Source organism: Hippocampus bargibanti, linkage group LG09 (genome assembly GCF_051943395.1).
Source record: "Hippocampus bargibanti isolate YZ-2025 linkage group LG09, ASM5194339v1, whole genome shotgun sequence".
Classification (NCBI taxonomy): domain Eukaryota; kingdom Metazoa; phylum Chordata; class Actinopteri; order Syngnathiformes; family Syngnathidae; genus Hippocampus; species Hippocampus bargibanti.
Genome location: NC_142742.1, coordinates 20932798 through 20956665, shown reverse-complemented (window position 1 = coordinate 20956665; position 23868 = coordinate 20932798). Strand labels below are relative to the sequence as shown.

General features: G+C 43.1%; 2 protein-coding genes and 1 pseudogene across 2 annotated transcripts; all 3 read left to right on the top strand.

The window, feature by feature from the left end:
• The first annotated feature begins 16 nt into the window (after positions 1–16).
• On the top strand, positions 17–3022 carry LOC148893945 (b(0,+)-type amino acid transporter 1-like; annotated as a pseudogene).
• A 5972-nt stretch (positions 3023–8994) lies between these two features.
• On the top strand, positions 8995–10426 carry LOC148893944 (b(0,+)-type amino acid transporter 1-like). Its single transcript, XM_089004947.1, has 2 exons — positions 8995–9693; positions 10409–10426. Exons 1-2 carry the CDS (start codon positions 8995–8997, stop codon positions 10424–10426), a joined length of 717 nt encoding a protein of 238 aa, XP_088861073.1.
• Positions 10427–11508: 1082 nt separating this feature from the next.
• Positions 11509–20387, top strand: LOC148893943 (b(0,+)-type amino acid transporter 1-like). The gene is made up of 6 exons (XM_089005091.1): positions 11509–12295; positions 15215–15348; positions 16730–16859; positions 18675–18799; positions 18899–18986; positions 19799–20387. Exons 1-6 carry the CDS (start codon positions 11552–11554, stop codon positions 20027–20029), a joined length of 1452 nt encoding a protein of 483 aa, XP_088861217.1. The 5' UTR covers positions 11509–11551; the 3' UTR covers positions 20030–20387.
• The last annotated feature ends 3481 nt before the right edge of the window (positions 20388–23868 follow it).

Below are 23868 nucleotides of genomic sequence, written 5' to 3'. Positions count from 1 at the left end.
TGCCATACTCAAATATTAACTTATAGGCTGCGGTTAACAAGACCCAAGCCACCGAATTCTCATAGTTCTCCCATTCCAAGAAAAGCGCGATGCTGCAACCATCTTCATGGTTCATCTTTGGCGGGGGAATGATCGGCTCAGGGATCTTCATGTCACCACAGATGGTGCTCGCCACCATCGGCTGGCCCGGAGCCAGTCTGGTGGTGTGGGCATACTGCGGTGTGCTGGTCATACTTGCTTCTTTTTGCTATGCTGAATTGAGAACCGTCATTCAGGAATCAGGCGGAGAGTCATCCTACATCCTCAGGACATCAGGCATAGTCATCGACATTAATCTTCAGCTGCGATTATCATTTTAGCGGCAGTCAATTGTCTCAATGCTCACCTCTCAATGTCAGTACAGGTGCTTTTCATGGTGGACAAGGTCCTGTCACTGGCAGTTATCATTATGCGAGGTGGTGTGATGCTCGCCAGAGGATGCGCTGAAGACACTCATTTGAAAACTGAAACCATGGCATCAGTCCAATTGGAATTGCTTTCTACCAGGGGTTGTGGTCATTTTATGGTTGGGATAATCTCAACTATGTCACAGAGGACTTAAAACGTCCAGATGTACCGGTACGTAAATCACTCAATCTTTTTATTTCACATACAGAACATTATCCTCTGTAAAGTCAGACTTTTTGGTTTCTTTTGTCCATCACCATATAAATGTTTTCATCTTTGTCAAAAAACTGATTTTCTTCAAACCATAAAGCCAGTTGTAAAAAGATGTCCGACTGTAAAGTTTATATCCAGGGGACTTTGCATCTCGTTTGATGGGCCAGGTCAAGGATGGGCAACTGGGGCCCTGATAGCAAGCATGTGACGTCCCTCACACTTGGGGTGAACCTTGATTAATTTTCGGGGGAAGTTTTAAGTTATAATAACAGTGCTCAGTACTCATCACTTAACTCAAGACAAATCCTCCAGAGAAAAAGAGACCATGGGTCAGTTAAGAAACCGTGACCAAATTTTGGGTAAATAAATGAAGCCGATTGATTTTGTGTACAGGATTTCAACACAAAACCATTTGCTTAGAGACATTATTAGCCATGGTTGACTGAAACACTGATTTCAAAATTACATAAACAGTGATTATTATTTCTTATTTTCAACCGCTGAGAATTCATTTGGAATATGATGAGTTATTAGATGTCCTCTAAAAATGTGGATCTAGTCAAATCTCACTTGTGTGTTATGTTGAATCCCAATGCAGAGGGGATTAAATTTCCTGCCCCATCCTGCAGTTCAGGTCTACACGTGATTGACTCAATGTATTATGTTTGAGTAATGAGGGACCCTATAGCACAGGGGTCGGGAACCTATGGCTCGCGAGCCATATATGGCTCTTTTGATGATTGCATATGGCTCGCCGATAAATATTACATATTATACATATTGTCGTTTTTTTCGTCGTTCATTTCCCCTTGGGGCTGCAGTTGGCGGAAAGCGCAATTTTGATTGGATAACACTGACCTAGAATGGCCGAAAGCGCCATTTTGATTGGATGATAGTGGCTGTCATGTTGAAACATGTAAACGCCCAACTAGTGCACTTCACGCCCAACTAGTACACTTCAGCGTGGATGCACCGGAGCATGAGAGGAGAGAAAATGTTCTGATTCTAATTTGCAATGAAACAATACCATTGATGAAACAGTTGAATGTCAGTGACATTTTAACAAGCCCCATGTTAACGTTAGCATTGACATACTTCTGCGAGAAGTAGATTGCAGATAACAAGTGTGGAACCTTATGAGCCGTGTGCCGGCTAGCTAGCAGTAACTTCGCCTCTGGACCGGCAAATTGAATTTCATTCCGATCGTTTTCCTGGATTTTTACCAAACACGAGGAACGGAAAACCATCCATGTTAACGGTGAGTACTATCACAAAGTTATTTTAAATAATACATTCTGATATTTTGTTGAAAAGTCGCCGCGCGTGTGTGCGCGCGAGCTTTTGTGTGTGCGTGCGTGCGTGCGTGTGGCTCTCGCTGAAAAACATTTCTAAATATTTTACTTTTATGGCTCTCTTAGTCAAAAAGGTTCCCGACCCCTGCTATAGCACACAGTTGTCAAAGTCAAGGCGTGGGGACCAATTCTGGCCCGCCACATCATTTTATTCGGCCCGCGAAAGCAAATCAACCATGTCAAGTGCCATGATTACTGAAGTCCGAACCAAAATTTCAAATTGTCGCATATGTACCACAATAACCGTCATTATTTTTGACTTGAGATTTGGAAATTAGTTATTCATTAATTTGTTGTGCGTTTTTTAAGTAATACGTGGAGGAGAGAAAACATTCTAATGGTTTCATAACACCCTTCGAGAGGAAACCGTAGCTACAATGTGGCCTGCGGCAAAAAATGACTGTGACAATTCTGCTGTAGCATAACATTAAAATCTTTTTAATGAGTTGATTTTTGTGAAGGCATGCAAAAAAATGAGTGATTGTGTTTTATATCGGTTTGCTGTGAAGCAGCGTTGTGCCATCTCCATATGGGAATTTGTATTTGAGATCCTGTGGCAAGGGTGGATTAAAATATCTGGTAATTTTTGTGGGGGTTTCCTTGGAAGACTGCGTATTTCGAGGCAAGATCTTATTGCATTTTAGCATTAAAATATAAAATACTCTTCTGTCCACTAATATAAAAAAATGTAGCAAGTCAAGCAGTGTACATCCCAATGGGGCTAAGAAAATATTGTGAGGTCTCTCCATCACACAAGTTGCCCATCCCTGAGATGGGCAAGGAAAATGTCCATTGTTTTGACCGAAATACTACCAGGATAATACCATATTAAAGGACAACCGACGTCACTTTTTTGTTTTTTAACTGACATCAGAAAAACGTTTAATAGCATCTAAAATACCCAAAATATGCAGTATGATATTTTTATTCAAATGCAAAACACCAAAAAATGACTTAAAGTGTCCAAAATCTGCAAAAAAATGAGCTGCGAATTGGGCATTTTCAGAAAGTCCCGCCTCCAGTTCGTGACGTCACGCCAAGTCTTGCATTGCTTGTGAATCAAAACAATGGCTTCAGATTCGGAGAATATGCTTTCTTGTTATACATCCAGTGATGAATATGATTCAAATAGGTCTGAAGAGCAAAGCATACATGTTTGCAATCGATTAAAGAATTATATGTGCCATTTTGAGGCAACATTGGGGGAAAATCTCTTACCCAAAAAAAAGAGGCACAAAATGGCGACCTCCAGTGGCCACCTCCGCTTCCACAGGCTGATAAATTCCTTATATGGAGCTTGGATGCCCTCTTCTGGCAGCTTATGGGTGCAACACGGTTCTCAGACCAAACATGTACAGCAAAATACATTGACGTGATGGAAGGACTGCTACAATGTGTCTTTTTTCGGTCAGGGGGAGGTTCTTTCGTGATGTCACGTGCGGACTCGTCACCAACTCAAAAACAAGACTTCCTGAATATTCAGAGCGAGTCTTAAAACGGTGGAATCTTTGTAAAATACGCTCAGTAGAAGTCATTTGAAGCCATTTTACAAATTATGGACACAACTTGTCCGGAGACGTCGGTTGTCTTTTAACTGTGTTAGCTCTTGTACCTCGCATTCAAGAGGAGTTGGAATCTTAATCTGGCCTTTGTTTTCTCTCTGCATATTTATGCAATGCTTGCATGAGTTTTCTGCAAGTGCTTCACACAGTAAAAAAATACTTGTGAAGTTGATGGAAGAAAAAATTGCCATTAAGGTCTGAAAGAATGGAAGGCTGTATGTTTATCAGTGCCCTGCAACTGACTGGTGACCAGTCCTGAGTGTACTGTGGCTCTCATCCAAAATCAGCTGGTACGTATGCGAACTGCCAACTAATGTTGAAACTGCATGTAATTAAAGTAATGATTAAATAAACACCAGTAGCGCTTCTTAACCTGGGTTAGATCAAAAACTAAGGGTTTGGTGAATCAGTCTCAGAGGTTCGGCGGGGCCTCTGCCCCGGAGGGATGGAGGGAAAGACACTCCTGACTAAACATGCCAATTAGTTATGACATGGCTGCTTGGCCATCACTGGCTGCGGATGATCACATACAATGCGTGTCCAGCAAGTGCTGGTGGGAAATTTAGTGTTGCAATAAAATGATGATTCTCTCAAAGTTTGGGTTCTTCACGGTGTTAGAAGATGGGAGTAAAATCAGCAGGAATCAAGTTGAGTACAAAGATTATTTTAATCTTGGTCAGCAAAGAAATGCATGTGCTCTTGTCGAAGGAGACAGCCAAAAAGGGAAGAGCAGCCCTCCCCAGCAGGATATATACTGCGGGAATTACATCATTTCGAAAGAACCTATAATGTTTATTTTTCACGAATGAAGGGTTTGCTGAACGTGCATATGAACTGATTGGTTCGAGGGATGACTTTCAATAGATCGCAGCGATCGAGCTGCTCTGCTACTTACGACACCCTGACCCAGAATCAGGTCGTTTACAGGTCATTTAGCACCGAGTCTTTGATACGCATGCGGTGTAGGTAACAGGAGAGGGTGCCCCCATCATCCGGGCGCACCCCGGCCCAGTGTCGAGCGGCGTTCCGCGCGACGGGGGGGCCCCACTGTCTCGTATTTATTTTGCTCCCCCCCCCCCCCCCCCTTTCCGGGGGGCTACCTTCGTATCTGTTGGTGCTTGTCGGGGTCTTCCTACCCCCTCGTCCTAGTTACTCCCGCCGTTTGCCCGCGCTTCGTTGAATTTCTTCACTTTGACATTCAGAGCACTGGGCAGAAATCACATCGCGTCAACACCCGCCTCGGGCCTTCGCGATGCTTTGTTTTAATTAAACAGTCGGATTCCCCTGGTCCGCACCAGTTCTAAGCCAGCTGCTAGGCGCCGGCCGAGGCCACCTGGCGAAGGGACGCGCCCCGGGCGACCGCCTGCCCGCCCCCCGCGAGGAGGAAGGGGGTTGTGTAGGCCGCCGCGGGGGGAATCCGCCGGGCGCCGCAGCTGAATCCGGGGGAAGGGCGCGGCGCGCGTCCAGAGTTGCCGCCGACACCCTCGCCCGACCGCCTTCCCCCGGGGCGGGCGCGGACGCCCGGTGGGAAGCCGACGGCGGAGGGCGGGCGCGGACGCCCGGCGGGGAGCTGACGGCGGGCGCGGACGGGGTCGCCGCAACGGGTGGCCAGGGCAGCGGGGGTCTCCCCCGCGCCGCTCCGCCTGCCCGACGCCGCGACACACCGTCCGACACCGCGCCGCCCGCGTACGACCCTGATTCCCGCCGGGACGGCTCCGCGCCCGCGCACCGGGTTCCGACGGAGGCGAGGGGCGGGCGGCGAGGCGACGGTTGCGCCAGCCGCGGCGGGCGCCCAGCCCCGCTTCGCCCCCCAGCCCGACCGACCCAGCCCTTAGAGCCAATCCTTGTACCGAAGTTACGGATCCGACTTGCCGACTTCCCTTACCCACCTTGTTCTAACATTCCAGAGGCTGTTCACCTTGGAGACCTGCTGCGGATATAACAAGATTAAGTACCACTGCACAACAATTGAAAAGGTCCAAATTGGGCCTAATTAGCCATTTTGAAGGTATCACGTGACTCGTCGCTGTTCTTTGGTCTCATGTGTTAATGACAGCGTGCGTGTATGTTCAATTTTTAGTCATTGCTCTAAACCTCTTCCAACCAGTGACTGAAATTTCAATAAGGCTCGAAACTCTGAGGATCTATGCATTATCTGATTCACTTTATCCTCACAGGGTGTGCTGGAGCCTATTCCAGCACCCTTTGGACAAAAACTGAAATAAAAAAGAGAGATTTCAAAAGGCCTGCTTCCTCTCAGACGTTGTATATTGTGAGAATCATATCAAGATCTTTCAAAAATAGATGTTACCCTGCTGGCCAGCGTTGCCTCTAAGTACTCAAACCATAGTTCACACACGCTCTGTCAAATTGGTCCACATGGCTGTTGTCCCAAGAAGTAAGTCTTTTCAAAAGTGAATACATACCAAAGCTCACAAAAGAGGTTTCTAAGTGACGAACTGCGATGTGAGAACTCCATAGCCAAGAGGGCAAAAGCAATGTTGGAAATAATCATGGCCCCACAAAATATCGACATTTCGGGCACAGTTTGGACATTTTACCCTGAGGGGTAATGAAATTGCTTGCCAGCAGTGAAAGGGCTGCGCTGGTTTATTTTGAGGGGACATCATCTGTGAATGTGTAGTTAAACACAAACTCTGTACTGACTCCTTTACATCAGAACAAAGTGTATTTTTTTTTGTTCTGTTTTGCCACATAATATATTCTAAAATATGAGGTATGCTGTCACTTCTGTAAGATACTGTAGATCAGGGGTGTCCAATATGTTGAGCCAACCGATAGCTCGCGGACTGATCCCAAGTCACAAAAAAAAAGACGTCCTAGATGGCGCCCGAGTAGGCAGCCGTCAGCAAGTCCTCTCATGAGCCTTGCTTTTTTTGTTGTTTTTGTCTTGTTTTGTGTTTTCTTTTGTTACTTTGTATTGTTGGCCGTCATGTGGAATGGATACGGATTGTTTTTCAGCATTTTTGACCATGACATTCATCAAGGAGGAGACTGTGCTGAGCGGTTGCGCCTTTTCGGCAGCATGAATATGCCAGTACTGTTTTTGAGTGGGAGGAATGTCGGTGCCATTCGACTGCCATCGCTGGACACCAAAGGGGCCATTGTGTTTTTTTTGCGCCTGTAATGGGCAGCATCTTCACAGCCCCGCTTTATTCAGCGGAAAGGTCGGTGCTGTTGGACAGTCTGCGGTTGGATGGATGCATGGCTTGAGGAGCCCGCGATAAGAAGAAAGCGTCAGCGCAGGGCAGAGCGCCGATGCGTCTGTGGAACTGTTGCGGCTTGGAATTGAAGCAGATTTATGTGGGACAGGAGATGTGAGACAATCTCTTTTCGTCAATGGATGCTACAGCTGCGTGTTTGCTTTCAACATTTAGCCTGTAGTCGACGTGCACGTTCCACCATGATGTCCCTGATCCACTGGTGGAAAGACGCTTTGATCCTCTCATCTTTCATCTAGAACTGCTTCATGTCATCACAAAGAGGGTACAGCAAGTCCCGAAGAATGAATGACTCTGTGTCTTTGTTTTGTCATGTTGTCTTTGTTTTGTCATATTATTTGTTATTTAGTTTTTTTTTTGTTCTTTTGACTTCAAGACGGCGCCGCGAGAGTGGCTGCCTTTCCAGCAGCTCATGTATTTCTTTTTTCTACTTTCATTCCTTTCATCACTTTGCTGCTGTGAAATGTTAATTTCTCCACTGTGAGACTAATAAAGGCAAATCCAATCCAATCCAAGTTCATCATGAAGTGGTGTAGAGAGGGAACTACGCCCCTCCCACAACATTTCAAGTCAAAGTCAGCTTTATTGTCAAATATGCTAATACATGCTGATTTATGGGGGACAGGAGATGTGAGACAATCTCTTTTCGTCAATGGATGCTACAGCTGCGTGTTTGCTTTCAACATTTAGCTTGTAGTCGACGTGCACATTCCACCATGGTGTCCCTGATCCACTGGTGAAGAGATGCTTTGATCCTCTCCTCCTTCATCTGGAACTGCTTTATGTAACAAAGAGGGTACAGAAAGTGCTTAAGAATGAAAGTCTTTCTGTGTCTTTGTGTTGTCATGTTATTTGCTATTTAGTTTTTTTTGTTCTTTTGACTTCAAGGCGGCGCCGCGAGAGTGGCTGCCTTTCCAGCAGCTCCTGTGTTTTGCTTTTCTACTTTCATTTCTTTCATAACTTTGCTGCTGTGAAATGTAAATTTCTCCACTGAGAGACTAATAAAGGCAAATCCAAATCCAATACAGCACAGATGAAATTACTGTCCTCTCTGACCCAGCGTGCAAGGCCCTTATAATGTGGCTAAAAAAGACAGTTAATTGACAACAGACAATACATGTAAATTGTGAATGTAAAGTGAGGTAGTGTCGTGTGTAAAGTGACAATGTGTTATTGCAGGGTTCATTAAGTCAAAGTCAAGTCAAAGTCAGCTTTATTGTCAAATATGCTAATATGTATGACATACAGCACAGATGAAATTACTGTCCTCTCGGACCCAGCATGCAAGGCACTTATTACTAATTACTTTAACAAACATAATAAACATGAAAACGCCAATTTGCCGGGAGAGGGGAGCCGCTGCGTGTTCATGCGCCGCCATCTTGGGGGAAAACAAAAAAAAACAAAAATAACAAATATGACAACACAAAGACACAGAGTCATTCATTCTTCAGGACTTGCTGTACCCTCTTTGTGTTGACATGAAGCAGTGATTAACATGATCGATGTATGTGTGAGTGTACATTGCACCCTGAGCATCTTGTCAGTCTCACTTTCATGAAAATATTTTTTTAAATAGAATTGAATGAAAAAGCAAGTGACATTTGATCTACGATGGTGTGTGACCTGCATCATCTGAAGCTGTTAGCTGTCAAAAGTCAGCATTTGCAGCTTGCAATCACAGCTGTTGGGCTGTATCTTTGATTGTTTATATTAATCTCCTTCAGGGTTTGTTTCATATGCAAGTTACCAGGGGCACCGGCAAACAATGCAATTGTGGAATGCCGGCAGAAATATTAACAATGGTACAAATGAGCCACGATCATTCACATGCTGCAAAAAGTGTGTCCCATGCCTGCGTGTCAGTTCTCTATGGAGGTAAGCGGTGTGTGTAAGTGCGTGCGTATATATACATGCGTAGCGACAGGTCGATCGGGAGAGGTTGGTTGATTGAAAATTAGATCTTGGGCATACTTGCTGTTGGTTCTATCCAAAAAGATAAGGTAGACAGGTATTTCAAAAGAGATAAGCACGGGCATTTTTTTTCTCCATTTGGCACAACACACTCCTTCCGAGGCCATTACTTCCAATTGGTTGACCTTTCATTGTTTACACAGATGTATCATTACCCAATGCTTATCCTGAGTCCACACTAGTCTGTCCCTGAGCAGTCTCACGATGGCGACCGACAAACACGGACTGAACTTGAAGAGGGATGTTGGGATTATCGGAGCGGTATCTTTCATTGCCGGCACCATGATGGGGTCAGGGATCTTCATATCACCCCAGTATGTCCTATCCACGATCGGCAGTCCGGGGGCAAGCCTCATTATTTGGGTATCCTGTGGGCTGCTAGCCATGCTCGGGGGGCTCTGCTACGCTGAACTGGGAACTGTCATTCCAGAGTCTGGTGGAGAATATATCTACATGATGAGGATAGCAGGGCGCGTGGTGGCCTTCATGTTTGTCTTCAGCTTCATCATTGTCATGAGACCTGCAAGTGCCACAGGAATCGCGCTCAGCTTCGCCGAATATGCGGTGGCACCTTTTTTCCCGAGCTGCTCCCCTCCGCAGCTGGTGGTCAAGTGTACGGCTGCAGGAGCCATCATCGTTCTGGCCTTGGTGAACTGTCTGAGCTCACGCCTGGCCACCATCATCCAGGTGGTCTCCATGGCCGTCAAGGTCATGGCACTCACGGTGATCATATTGGGAGGAATGGTGATGCTCTTTGACAAAGGCACCGAGAACTTTGAGAATGCCTTTGAGGGAACCAATATGCACGTCAGGTCCTTTGGCATAGCTTTCTATCAGGGCTTGTGGTCCTATGATGGCTGGAATACTTTGAATTATTTAACAGAGGAGCTCAAGCGCCCAGAGGTAAGGCTTTTATGTGTTGACTTTTTTTCTTCACTGATAAGACCAAACTGATATACACAGTTTGTATGGATGTGCTTATTCATATATTGATTGATTTGTATTAGTTGTTCGGACTGAATTTTCACCACGAAAAACAATTTTTGGTTTGAGGAGCTACATAAGATCATGGTTGGCCATTGAGTCAAAAAGGTCATAATATTTCTGTGCTAAAAATGAAGGAGTGCTACACGGGAATTCATTTAACAAATGGGTCAGGTTGGTTTCCCAAACATTGCACTATTCCGGGGTGAAATTTTCCCATGATGCAAAAAGTTTCAGAAACCGAAATACTGTACTTAGGCAAATGACATTGCTGCTGCATGTATCCAGTAAGAAATTATTCAATGGGCCATTAAACGGGGGTGGATATCTGTCTCTTTTTACAAAAGAGACGATGTCCAGATAAACTACATTAACCTAAATAGTGTGAAAATGGCTTGTTTTCGCCACAGGTCAGTACTTCTGCATTAGCATCTCTGGGAAGTTCCATGTTATTTATTTGAAGGTTTCATTTTGCCAATAGGCGGCTCTGTGGTCCAGTGGTTAGCACGTCAGACTAACTCTGCGGAAGTGCAGGGTTCCAATCCTGTATTGAGTTTGCATGTTCTCCCTGTTCCTGTGTGGGTTTTCGGCGGAAGATCCAGTTTCCTCTCACATGTCCAAAAACGTGTGGCAGATTAATGGAACACTCTAAATCAGGGGTTGGGAACCTATGGCTCATGAGCCATATATGGCTCTTTTGATGATTGCATCTGACTCGCAGATAAAACTAAATACAGATACGTATTCTCACATTTTTGGTGTTCATTTCCAGTTTGGGCTGCAATTGACTGATAGCGCAATTTTGATTGGATAATTTTGGGACGATGTCAAAACTGCTAAACACCCCCTTTTGAATAAGTCCACCAAGTAAAAAAGATGATGAGTATTGTACAAGGATTCGCATTTGTGGAGAAAACTGCCGTGATTCTAATTTGCAATGAAACAATACCATCAATGAAACAGTCAAATGTCAGTGGTACTTTGACAAGCATTCTGATTGTTTACTGTGTGTGTGTGCGTGTGCGTGTGGGTGTGGGTGTGGCTCTCACAGAAAAACATTTCTAAATGGTCCCTACTTGTGAGCGTGAGTGAGCGTGAATGGTTGTTCGTTTCTGTGTGCCCTGCAATTGTCTGGCAACCAATTCAGGGCGTCCCCTGCCAACTCTCCTTAGATAGCTGGGATAGACTCCAGCATGTCCCACGGCCCTTGTGATTATAAATGGATTCGAAAATGGATGGATGGACAGTCTCGAATAAAAACCAATCAAGCAGTGCCGGTGTTAGGGTAGGTGGCTCTTTGGGCCCACGGGTCGCTCTCGGCGATGGGGTTGCCTTGAGCGAGTTCCTCGTGCCACCTACTCAACAGCAAAGCCGAGAAGACGCCTCACATTTGCATCCCCTCCTTGCCTGCACTCAGCCATAGTGTGCCCCTCAAGCCAGGTGCAACAATTATTGATGTGTTATCAGTCACAGAAGTCCATAAACGTTATGGAAGATCATGTCTGTGGTTTCAGTTGTTAGTGTTATTGCTGCAAGGTGAAGCCAACTTTCATGCACATAAATTTCAAACATTAGCAAATACATGTTTGACTGTCTTTACTAACATCCACAACGTAGCGTTTTCACATGACAATTATATCCCGGAGAACATACGACCTCCTGTCTACAGTAATACAGCTTTAGTCTTGGTAACCTTTGGTTAACTATCGACTGTCTTTGTCCTACTCACTTAATTATTAACCTGTGGGGTGCTGTTAGCAGGACACTGGCCACAAAAATGTTTTTCCAATTCAAAGAACGGAGCAAGACGCGAGCCATCATCATGGAAGATGAGACGCAAAAGCTGAGCCTCAAGCGTGAAGTGGGCCTGATGGGAGCTGTGTCCCTCATTGGTGGAACGATGATCGGCTCAGGGATCTTCATGTCCCCACAGACGGTGCTCACTACGATCGGCAGCCCTGGAGCTAGTCTGGTGGTGTGGGCATGCTGCGGTCTACTGGTCATACTTGCTTCTTTTTGCTATGCTGAATTGGGAACCGTCATTCGGGAATCAGGCGGGGAATACATATACATCCTCAGGACGTCAGGCCCAGTCGTCGCCTTTCTGTTAATATTCAGCTCGGTGTTATTTGCGAGACCTGCTGGCGTTGTTGGCATCTCGCTTAGTTTTGCTCAGTACGTTGTGGCTCCCTTCTACTCGGAATGTGCCCCTCCCGTTTTGGTCATCAAGTGTGTGGCGGCATCTGCGATTATTATTTTAGCGACAGTCAATTGTCTCAACGTTCGCTTCTCAATGTCAGTGCAGGTGTTTTTTATGGTGGCCAAGGTGCTGTCGTTGGCAGTTATCATCGTGGGAGGTGTTGTGATGCTTGTCAGAGGACATACTGAAAACTTTCAAGACTCATTTGATAACTCAAACCTTGGCATCAGTCCAATTGGAATTGCTTTCTACCAGGGATTGTGGTCATTTGACGGTTGGAATAATCTCAACTATGTCACGGAGGAATTAAAACGTCCAGAGGTACCATTAATCACTCAATCTCTTTATTTCACATACAGAACATTAGCCTCAGTAAAGCCAGCCTTAAAGGACAACCGACGCCTCCGGACAGGTTGTGTCCATAATTTGTAAAATCACTTCAAATGACTTCTACTGAGTGTATTTTACAAAGATTCCACGGCATATAGCTATATTTTACGTTTTAAGACTCATGCTGAATATTCAGGAAGTCTTGTTTTCGAGTTGATGACGATGCCTGACGTGACGTCACATCTGGAACGCCCCTGACCGATTAAGCAACACACAATGCATTTTGGGTACTTTTTTTGGTCTGAAAACTTCGTGTTGATCCGTGTTGATGGCGAAATTAGAAGTAAAACACATACATAACGCGATGGTGAATCGTTGTGTGTTGCACCAAGACTACTGTTTGATATTCACTGACACAAATTCCCAGCAGACAAATCAGCCCATTTCCAACGGAGCTTGGGCGCCATCTTGTGCATTTTCTGGGACGCTACATTGGAGTCCTGACGGCTCGAATTGACACGGGAGGACTCCTGTAATCGATTGCAAACATTTATGCTTTCCTCTTCAGAACTATTTGAATCATATTCATAGCTGGATGAGTAACAAGAAAGCATCTTCTCCGAATCTGAAGCAATTGTTTTGATTCTCGAACAAGGCAAGACGTCCTGGCGTGATGTCACGAACAAGGGGGCGGGATCTTCTGAAACTGCATCTCCGAGGTCATTTTGAAGTAGTTTTGGGACACTTAAGTCATTTTTATTGGTGTTTTGCATTTGACTAAAAATATCAGCCTGCGTGTTTTGGGTATTTTAGATGCTATAAAACGTTTTTTTTCTGATGTCAGTTAGGAAACAAAAAATGGTGTCGGTTGTCCTTTAATGTAAACTTTTGCCACATTTCCAACCAAAAAAATCTAGTTGTAAAAAGATGTCCCATTGTAAAGTTTCTATCTTTTGGGGGCAAGTTCAAAGATGGGCAACTGGGCTGTATGCATGCTCCAACTACGTTCACAGTTCCCTTGGAAAAAAGGAGGGTGGAGGGCAGTTTTGAATTGTAATAACATTGCCCACCTCTAGATTGCATACATGACATAAGAATGCCTCTCATCTCAACACTGCAGTCCTTCTCCAGGAAAATGAGAGCCTGGCATGGAGGCGGGATTAAATTAGGTTCAGAAATCTCTGTGTTTTTAAATAAAAATGAAGCGGATTAATCATGATGGAATTAAAACACAAACCCATCTGCCTGCAGACGGATGTACTTTGATGATTGTGCGACCTCGCTTTGAATCTTATTATGTGACCTTCACTCAAACTACTTTAGCGATGAAAATTAATGTTAACACCCTTGTAAAACAAAGACCAAACAGCGCAGTATACATCGCCCTATTGACTTGCGGCTTCACACCTGAGTCCTGTTCGAAATGACTAGGAACCAAAGCATCGTAATAATTTCTGAGTAAATGAAAGCCAAATGCAAAAGTTACAAAAGAGTTACAACAGTCAATTGGAAAGCAAAAGTATGGTAAAAGATTGTAACATTCTAGTTCTAACACCCTCTCACTCCAAAATCAAGATGTTTAATACTGCGTGACTTTGTTCATCCCTTTCTGGTCAGTCACAGTATACGTAAGCGAGATAAAGTAACTATTTAGATTCACATTCACACCTATGGAAATACAGAATCTTAAACATGTTTTCTGAATGTGGGAGGTAGCTGCAAAGATCCACGTCAACAGAGTAGGAACATGCAAAGTCCACGTAGCAAGGATGAACCAAGATTCAATCCCTGAACTTGAAAATAAGATATGCTAACCATCCAGTGTGTTAAATAAAAAACAGGGTGTCAAATAAATTGCACTGGCATCAAAGGACAACCGACGCCTGCGGACAAGTTGTGTCCATAATTTGTAAAATCACTTCAAATGACTTCTACTGAGCGTATTTTACATAGATTCCACGGCATATTTTACGTTTTAAGACTTGCACTGAAAATTCAGGAAGTCTTGTTTTTGAGTTGGTGACGATACCTACCGTGACGTCACTGACCAAGAAAGCAACACATAATGCATTTTGGGTACTTTGTTTGGTCTGAAAACTTTGTGTTGATGGCGAAATTAGAAGGAAAACACAGAAAATAATGTGATGGTGAATTTTGGTGTGTTGCACAAAGACAACTATTGGATATGAGCTGACACAAATTCCCAGCAGACAAATCAGCCCATTTCCAACGGAGCTTGGGTGTCATCTTGTGCATTTTCTGGGACTATACACAACAGTCCAGATGCCTCAAAATGACATGGAAGGACTTCTTTAATCGATTGCCAACATGTATGCTTTCCTCTTTAGAACTATTTGAGTCATATTCATAACTGGATGAGTAACAACCAATAACAACAACAACAAACGTGTTCGACCGGAAACAAATTCCTTGTGTGGTCTACATACTTGGCAATAAAGATGATTTTGATTCTGAACAAGAAAGCATCTTCTCCGAATCTGAAGCCATTGTTTTGATTCTAATCTAAAGCAAGGCAAGACGTCCTGGCGTGACGTCACGAAAAAGGGGGTGGGACCTTCTGAAACTGTCCATTACCAGGTTCATTTTGAAGTAGTTTTTGGACACTTTAAGTCATTTTTATTGATGTTTTTCATTTGACTAAAAATATCATCTTGCGTGTATTGGGTATTTTAGATGCTATGAAACGTTTTTCTGATGTCAGTTAGGAAACAAAAAAATGGTGTCGGTTGTCCTTTAAGCAAAATACATGTGTTAATGTCAGGGATAAGGTTAGAAAACATTGAGCTCTCTACTTTTGCCACGGTCTCACTGAAACAACACTCATGTACAGTAATGACATTGAAATTGTAGAAGTCCCCCTCATTCCTTGTGAACTTTCGTTTGTTGCAGGTGAATCTTCCGAGAGCAGTGATCATTGCTATCTCGCTGGTGACCGGCTTGTATCTGATGGTGAATGTCAGCTACCTGACAGTCCTGACACCAAAAGAGCTCATGTCATCCAACGCAGTGGCCGTCACGTGGGGGTGAGTAGCAGCGCCTGACAAAGATATTTCTCCTTGAAAATCAATCAGTTTATTTTGTCTTGCTGATCTGATGAGGGAGGATTTGTGCTTGCTTTTGAAAAATTTCAACAAGGGACCAAAGCAACTGTATACTTCATGCACGAAAGGCAGCACAAATTCATTATCTTTGTTCTCCGAAGTACATTTTGTGCCTTCAAGAGGCCAAACGCCTCTGTAGCTTTCACATCGGTCATCGGTTGGCACAAAACAATTTGGCTTCTTTCAGGATTAGCGCTGGATGAATTCCATTTGGGGTAGCTGTTTTATGAAAAATTGCCTTATTACAGGTTCGGAGAGATCGCAGCAGAGAAATGACCACAAACAACGACTGTATATATATATATATCAGTGACGTTTAATGATAGAATGCACAGCAGTTCACAACATTTCCCATACGTCAAATGATAAAATACATAGCAGTTCGCAATATTTGCCATCATGAGTAATTACGCTAGACACAAACTGTCACCTTTATGCCCCCACGTAAAGACTCCAACATCACCGTTCATATCCATAATAGTATACCTTACCGTTGACAGAGGGCGGAGAGCCGGCAAACCCCCCGGTAGAGTAATCTGGAAAAAAAACCAAAGCTGGACACTCGTGCACAGTTCACAGCAGACTCTAACCGGTATTGAGGAACCCCCCATCTTATAGACCCAACTCACGCGAAAACAAGTGGCCAGTTTGTCCTCGCTAGAGGTGAGTCATTTCTCCCCCCTCCCTCAGCCCTGGGACCAGGTGTTTCAGAGAAACATGTTGTGAAAGATACATTGTCAGGCGTATGAGAAAATGAGCAGTTCATGCAGGAAAATACAAAACATAGATAAGTGTGGAACAAGCGATAAAACAAGTGGTATCAGTCTTGGGACCAGGTGTTCATGATCAGTGTGAGAGAATACAGAAAGTGGCAAACAAATTGTATAACCATATGCGTTAGCTCAGGACACCAATAACCATTTCTTCCTTCAGTAGCTCTACATCATTGTGAAGCTTAGCTGTTTATATCCTTAAATAAACATCATCTAGTGACGTGTTCGATGAATGTGGCGGACAAAAATGTTATTTTCAAAATCGATTTGTAACTTAAAATTACATGAAAATAAATATTCAAATGAATTACAGATCAAATATTAACTTTTTACTACTGCAACTGGAATAGAATGGGAAGTAGTATCAGAAAAAAACCACTTAGTGCCTAAAGACCTTTACAAAGTACTGTTCTGTCAACTCACTTTAAGTTCTGAACCTTTGTTTTCAAAACCTTAAGAAATCATTTTTATAGAGTGGAATTGGGTGGCATAGAGGTTATGCACTGAATCTGAAACTTTTTGCCCCACAGGAACAAAGTGTTCGGATCCTGGGGGTGGATTATGTCATTAGCTGCAGCTTTGTCGGCTTTTGGGTCACTAAACGGGACATTCTTCAGCGGTGGTCGTGTGTGCTTTGTTGCTGCACGGGAAGGACATATGGTGAGAATTTTGCGATCTTAAAATTAAGAGATTTTCTTTTTTTTCCCCATCATGGAAGACTACACAAAGATGCCCAAGCATTCTTGCTTCTTGCTATGAGGAGAGTAGACACATCCATCCGCTTTAGCATGCATTGTTTGTGCATTTCAGTATGTCACATATTTTGCAATCAAGTTACTTTTTTTGGGTACAACTCAATTCAAAAGGTCATTGTGCTTGGCAAGACTCAGTCCACATTGACAAAGCACAGCAGTTAAAGTCCAAAATACAAATAATGGTCGTTAAAAAAAGAGTGACGGCGGCTCAGCAGTCGAGTGGTTAGCACGCCAACTTCACAGTGCAGGGGTCGTGAGTTCAGAACTTGGTCCGGCCTCCCTGTGTGGAGTTTGCATCTCCGGATCCATGTGGGTTTCCTCCGGGTCCTCTGGTTTCCTCCCACCTTCCAATAACATGCATGGCAGGCTGATTGAACACTCCAAATTGTCCTTAGGTGTGAGTGTGAGTGCGGATGGTTGTTAGTCTCTGTTATTGGCTGACCACAAGCTCAAACTTCGCATGCACTCGACGAGAGCCAGTCAATTGTCACTACAAACAATTACCAAAACCAATATTGTATTCTTACGAAGTCAGACTTCTGGTCAAGGAATGTGCAGAGAAATCTATTAATTACAGTGTAATGGTTCCCATATCTTAATGGTTTGGATTGGATTTACTTTTATTCGTCCCGAAATTTACATTTCACAGCAGCAAAGTGATGAAAGGAAGAGGAAAGGAAAGAAAGAAGTCAAAAAACAAAAATACAGGAGCTGCTGCAAAGGTAGCCACTCTCACGGCAACATCTTGAAGTCAAAACAACAAAAAAACTAAATAACAAATAATGTGACAACACAAAGACAGAGAATCATTCATTTTTAACCACTTCCTGTACCCTATTTGTTACATGAAGCAGTTCTAGATGAAAGAGGAGAGGATCAAAGCGTCCTTTTCACTAGTGGATCAGGGACATCATGGTGGAATGTGCACGTCTACTACAAGCTAAATGTTGAAAGCATAATGGATCAGTTGATTAAAAAAATAAACCAGGTGAAAATTCACCCATAGTCAACATTATCATTGCAGGACTGGTCAATCAGTTGACTTATCAGTTATTCATGAATAATAGCAGGCATCCCCGTTAGATCGTGAAATTGATAGCAAGCTGTTAGCTTGAAGGCTAGCCATTATGTTTAACTAAATTAGCCATTTCAAGAAAAGCCAACAAAACGTTTCGTACAGTACAATAGCTGTTGAAAAATGGATAGGGCAAATCAGGTGGTGGAAGTTGGATTTCTGGTTTGATTCTTGGTCAGTCCCTTCAGAAGACGCCTTATACCCGTCGGCGATGCCGCCGAGAGGTATAAGGACCCACCCCCACTCCGGTGCCAGAGTTCCAGAGAGTGAGGTGCTGGCTGGCTGGCCAAAATTACAAATCATAAATTGCGGTGTGTGGTGTCTTGTGTGACGAAGTAGACACACGCGTTTTCCTTGTTATATTTATATCGACCGTCACGGTCTTGCATCAGCAAACATGGGAAGAATGGAAAATTTTCACACATGCGCAGTCGATAGTAAATGCAAGGTACAGTAACTCCAAGTATCCAAACAACCCACAATTAGCTTTTGTGTTTAATACACCACACAGTGCCAGGCGAAGAAAAAAAATGGGGGCGTCTGGTGGTCGTAAGTACGGTTGGTCGTAAGTCGCGCCGGTCGTAAGTTCGAGGTTACCTGTATTGCTCCATTGTCACAGTTGGGACTTGTGTGTGTGGTTTCTAGCCAGAAATTCTCTCCATGGCTCACGTGCACAGACTGACTCCATGTCCAGCACTCATTTTCACCACTGTTGTCTCCTTGCTTGTGCTCATCCCCGGAGACTTTCAGAGTATTGTCAACTTTTTCAGGTGAACAAAGACTCAAAATTGAACCTCTTGAAAACAAGCACATGGTGGTACCATTTTGTGTTTACAGTACCCCAAATCCATTTTTCTTCTGTTTGTCAGTTTCACTGCCTGGTTTTTCTATGCCATCACGTTGTCTGGCCTCATCTACCTCAAGATTAGGAAACCGGAGCTCCCAAGGCCATATAAGGTCAGTGATACTCCCGCAAGCTATAACTTCTATTTCCAATAATGTTCGAATGTTGTACAACGCATACGGTATATAAAAACAGACGCCATTCAAACAGTCATTTACAAATCATTTTCAACATATATTCAACTTAATACTACACAAAGACATGCTACTGAATGGTCAAACTGCTGAATGGTAATGTTTTTTTTAATTTGGGAAGACACGGTATGCTGTAATTCTGAATTGGATGCCTGCAACATATTTTTTTAAAAGCTGGGACACATGGCAATAAGGTGCAGGGGCAGTTGACGGGAAAAAAAAGCGTTTGGAACATTTCACAGGTTAAATGCTATTTATGTTAAAGTACGACAGTGGCTTGCCAGCAGTCCAGACATGTGTCACATTGAAAATGTGTCGTGCATGATCAAGTGCTCAAAATCAACAATGGAGACGCAGCGCCACTGGCCTACTGAAGTTCCACATCAAGCAAGAACGGGGAAGAAATTTTGTGTCCTCGGATCCCAAACAGTTTCAGATTTTGTGGTAAAAAAAATGTGATGTAACATAGTGTTAAGAAATTCCTCATTGCATTTTTTGGGAACGTATTCCAAGTATCTAATTGACAATGAGTGTGTATATACAGTATTCAATTGAATGTAAGCAGTAAAAGAACTTGGAAATCACTGTCTTGCTTTTATTTATATTTCACACAATGTACTAACTTCTGTGGCAATGGGGTTTGTGAAATCAAACTATATATATATGACAAAAAAAAAAACACAAATGGATGTCTCTCAGCATCTGTGCTCTTCTCCCTTTTTTTCCTTCAGGTTCCCATTGTCCTGCCCATCGTGGTTCTCATCGCAGCAGTATTTCTCGTGCTTGCCCCCATCATTGACGATCCTCAGATCGAATATCTCTATGTGACTTTATTCATCTTCAGTGGGGTCCTCATCTACATTCCTTTCATTCATTACAAGCTCTGCTCAAGCCTGCTCCCCAAGTTGACCACATTCCTACAGCTGTTTTTACAGGTCGCCCCAGCAGAGAAAAACCTATGATGTAGGTTGAAGGAGTCTTTGGTTTTCCCATTGTTTACTGGCAATTTTAAGCCGATTGGAACTAGCACTTTTCAATATTTTATTGGAATCATCGTTCCACAATTAAAGTCAAACAGACATTTGATTTTGTCTAACTGAAAAGTAAAAAGTGACTCGTATATGAAGGTGCTTGACTTTGTACTGTTGTTTTCTTTGATTTAACAACAAAATTATTTATCTGATTAGGCTGAGAACTTGAGAGGATGGCTGGATATGTTGATTCATAAATGACATTATTTTTACTGGCATTTTTTTTCACAGAATCACTTTTTAGATTGAGGGCTACGTTACTATGATTTTATTAAAATGTAGTTATGACTTGGGTGGTTCAGTTGTGTTTTCCTTTTACCATCATTTCAGTTGGTGTGGCGATGAAAAGGTTTCTTCAGCCGTCATCTGTACTTCTTTGAAGGTGTTGGACGTTTCGCTTCTTATCCAAGATGCTTCGTCAGCGAACTAATGTCTTTTGCTGGTAGTTTCGGCCCTATATATATCCCTACTGTCCAGATGTGGCGGTGCCGGACTCTGCAATGATTGGTCCCTGCTCTCAGGTTGAGGGGAGCAGAGGACTACTCCCTGTGGCTACACTGATTACTTCTGTAGTCTTGACTGATTGTCCTGGCTGAGGATGAGGTCTACAACAGGCCTGATTGTCCCATTTGCTCTGGTATCACCTCATCAGCATAACTAAGCCTAATAAGTCTGTTGTACGAACGATCCAAATTGAACCTCACCCCACCATGGCGATTTAGTGAAGGATTTTGCTGTTTTTTTCAAAATCGCTTCTTTTACTCCCCTTTCAAACCATCTATGTTCTTTCGCTAAGATTTTAACCTCATTGTCGTCAAATGAGTGGTTGCTAGCTTTTAGGTGCATATGTACTGTCGATTGACGCCCACTAGTATTATCCCTGCGATGTTGATAGTCTTTTCTTGAGAATTTGTTTAGTCTCCCCAATGTATTTTACTTTACTTTACATCTGTCCCAACCCCAGAAGCAGTCTCAGTGGTGAGGACAAGACTGCTGGCGGACTCTTCTCTGCATGAAAGAACCAAACTACGTATTTTAAATTTAGGGATTTTTTTACAAACAAATTCATGGTTGTGCATGGGCTCACCAGTTTCACCCATACTGGCTAATCTGTACATGGAAGAGATGGAGAAACAGGCCCTCACATCCTTCAAAAACTGGGCACTGGTTTAGATATGTGGACAACACTTTCGTCATAATTAAAAAAACAAGAAATTCAATCCTTCACAGATCACCTCAACACTGCACTGATTGGTAAATGACACTCTCCGAGTTCCCACTGCCCTGAGAAAGGCCTGGATTCCAGCTCTTGAAAAACTGCCATCAACCATGATACGACGACGACAACCACGCTTCACTGTGGGGACTGGTATGGGAATCCTAGGGTCTGACATTAGCGGTAGCCCAACATCTGGACCACCTTGTAACGTACATGATGGTCTGACCGGGCCTGTCTAAATTTCATACACGCAATCAAAGGGTCATTCTAAAAACATGCAGGACAGGTTAATGTAACATACTAATTTTGAATTATTTAAAATTTTGTTATTGGGACAGGATTAAAAGAAGTACTTCAGTGGAATAAATGCTTAAAAAATAAATATGTCATCACATTTATAGAACCAAATTCATGGCTAACTAGCTGAATTGATACAACAAATATTACAGGACTCTTGATAATGTGAATGCTCACTAGGCTGGATGAATAAACTCGCTTTGTCCAACACTAACATCAACAATTTCTCCACTGCGAGACTAATAAAGGCAAATCCAAATAAACTACAGTGATGCCTCAGTTCACGAACATAATTGGTTCCCAGAAAGTGTGTGTGTAAGTCGAAAAGTTTGTCTTCTGAACATTTATTTCTCATAAGAAACCATTAAAATGAGAATAATCCATTCCCAGGTCCCCATAAAACATAATTTTCTACGAAATAAGCCTTAAAGGACAACCGACGTCTCCGGACAAGTTGTGTCCATAATTTGTAAAATGACTTCTACTGAGCGTATTTTAAAAAGATTCCACCACATATAGCTATATTTTACGTTTTAAGACTCGCGCTGAATAATCAGGAAGTCTTGTTTTTGAGTTGGTGACGAGTCCGTACGTGACGTCACTAAAGGAACGCCCCCTGACAGAAAAAAAGACACATTGTAGCAGTCTTTCCATCACGTCAATGTATCTTGCTGTATTGTTTGGTCTGAAAATCTTGTGTTGCACCCAAAAGCCGCCAGAAGAGGGTGTCCAAGCTCCATATAGGAATTTATCAGCCTGTGGAAATGGAGGTGGCCACAGGAGGTCGCTGTTTTTTTGCCTCTTTTCTGGTGATCGTTTCTCCCCAATGTTGCCTCAAAATGGCATGGAATAAATTCTTTGATCAATAGCAAACTGTTTGGAAGGAGAGTCACCTTCCATACACATTCACACTGTCCCCTGCTAACTTCTTTTCATTAATCCAAATAAACAGATGTTTTTCAACCTCTTATATTGCCTGAGACCGTTGCTTAGACAAAACAAAAACACCCTTAGCCACACACGCACCCTTAATAGCTTCCTTGTTCTTAAGGATGGTAGCAATGGTAACCTTAGTGTACTGGTACTGGAACGCTAAGTCACAGAGATGCACGCCTCGTTCGTGTTTTTCAATTATCGCCTGCTCGATTGTACATTTCTTTAATGTCCTCTTAGGCTTGACACTAGCTGGGGTGGGATCTTTTTTGGTCCCATAATAGCAAAAGTACAGTCAATATGGTCCAAAATGTCTACCAAACACAAACCACGTCCGCACTCCAACAAAAGGGGTGATGAACTAGGACGCCATGAGCATGTGTCAGCTTCTCGTGGCCGCCACCGTGGCGCTGTTTGACCCTGTGGTTTGGTTCGTCCGACGAAAACTAGTTCGTCAGCAGACACCACTTTTTTGTTTCCTAACTGACATCAGAAAAACATTTTATAGCATCTAAAATACCCAAAACGCGCAGGATGATAGTTTTAGTCAAATGCAAAACACCATTAAAAATGACTTAATGTGTCCAAAAAGTACTTCAAATTGATCTTGGAAGTGGCCAGTTTGCGAAGATCCCGCCCCCTTGTCTGTGATGTCACGCCAAGACGTCTTGCCTTGCTCGAGAATCAAAACAATGGCTTCCGATTAGGAGAAGATGCTTTATTGTTACTCATCTAGTTATGAATATGATTCAAATAGTTCTGAAGAGGAAAGCATAAATGTTTGTCATGTAAAATAAAGAAGTCTTTCCGGGTCATTTTGAGGCGTCAAGACTGATGTGTAGCACCCAGAACATGCAGAAGATGGCGCCCAAGCTTCTTTGGAAATGGGCTGATTAGTCTGCTGGGAATTTGTGTCAGCGAATATCAAATAGTTGTCTTGGTGCAACACACAACGGTTCACCATTGCGTTATTTATGTGTTTTCCTTCTAATTTCGCCATCAACACGGATCAACACAAAGCTTACAGACCAAACAAAGCACCGCAAAATGCATTGTGTCCTTTCTCAGTCAGGGGCGTTCTTTCTGTGACGTGACGTCAGGAATCGTCACCAACTCAAAAACAAAACTTACTGAATATTTAGCGTGAGTCTTAAAATGTAAAATACAGCTATATGCGGTGGAATCTTTTCTGTTCAGTAGAAGTCATTTGAAGCGAATTTACAAATTATGGACACAACTTGTCCGGAAGCGTTGGTTGTCCTTTAAAGGAAAACCAACATCACTTTTTTTGCTTCCTAACTGACATCAGAAAAACGTTTTA

Excerpts from the sequence above, each read along its gene's own strand:
- LOC148893944 (XM_089004947.1), top strand. The coding sequence starts at position 8,995 with ATGGCGACCGACAAACACGGACTGAACTTGAAGAGGGATGTTGGGATT.
- LOC148893943 (XM_089005091.1), top strand. The coding sequence starts at position 11,552 with ATGTTTTTCCAATTCAAAGAACGGAGCAAGACGCGAGCCATCATCATG. Across the intron at positions 15,349-16,729 it reads GCAGTGGCCGTCACGTGGGG|GAACAAAGTGTTCGGATCCT; the intron begins GTGAGTAGCAGC and ends TTTGCCCCACAG. Across the intron at positions 18,987-19,798 it reads AGCTCCCAAGGCCATATAAG|GTTCCCATTGTCCTGCCCAT; the intron begins GTCAGTGATACT and ends TTTTTCCTTCAG.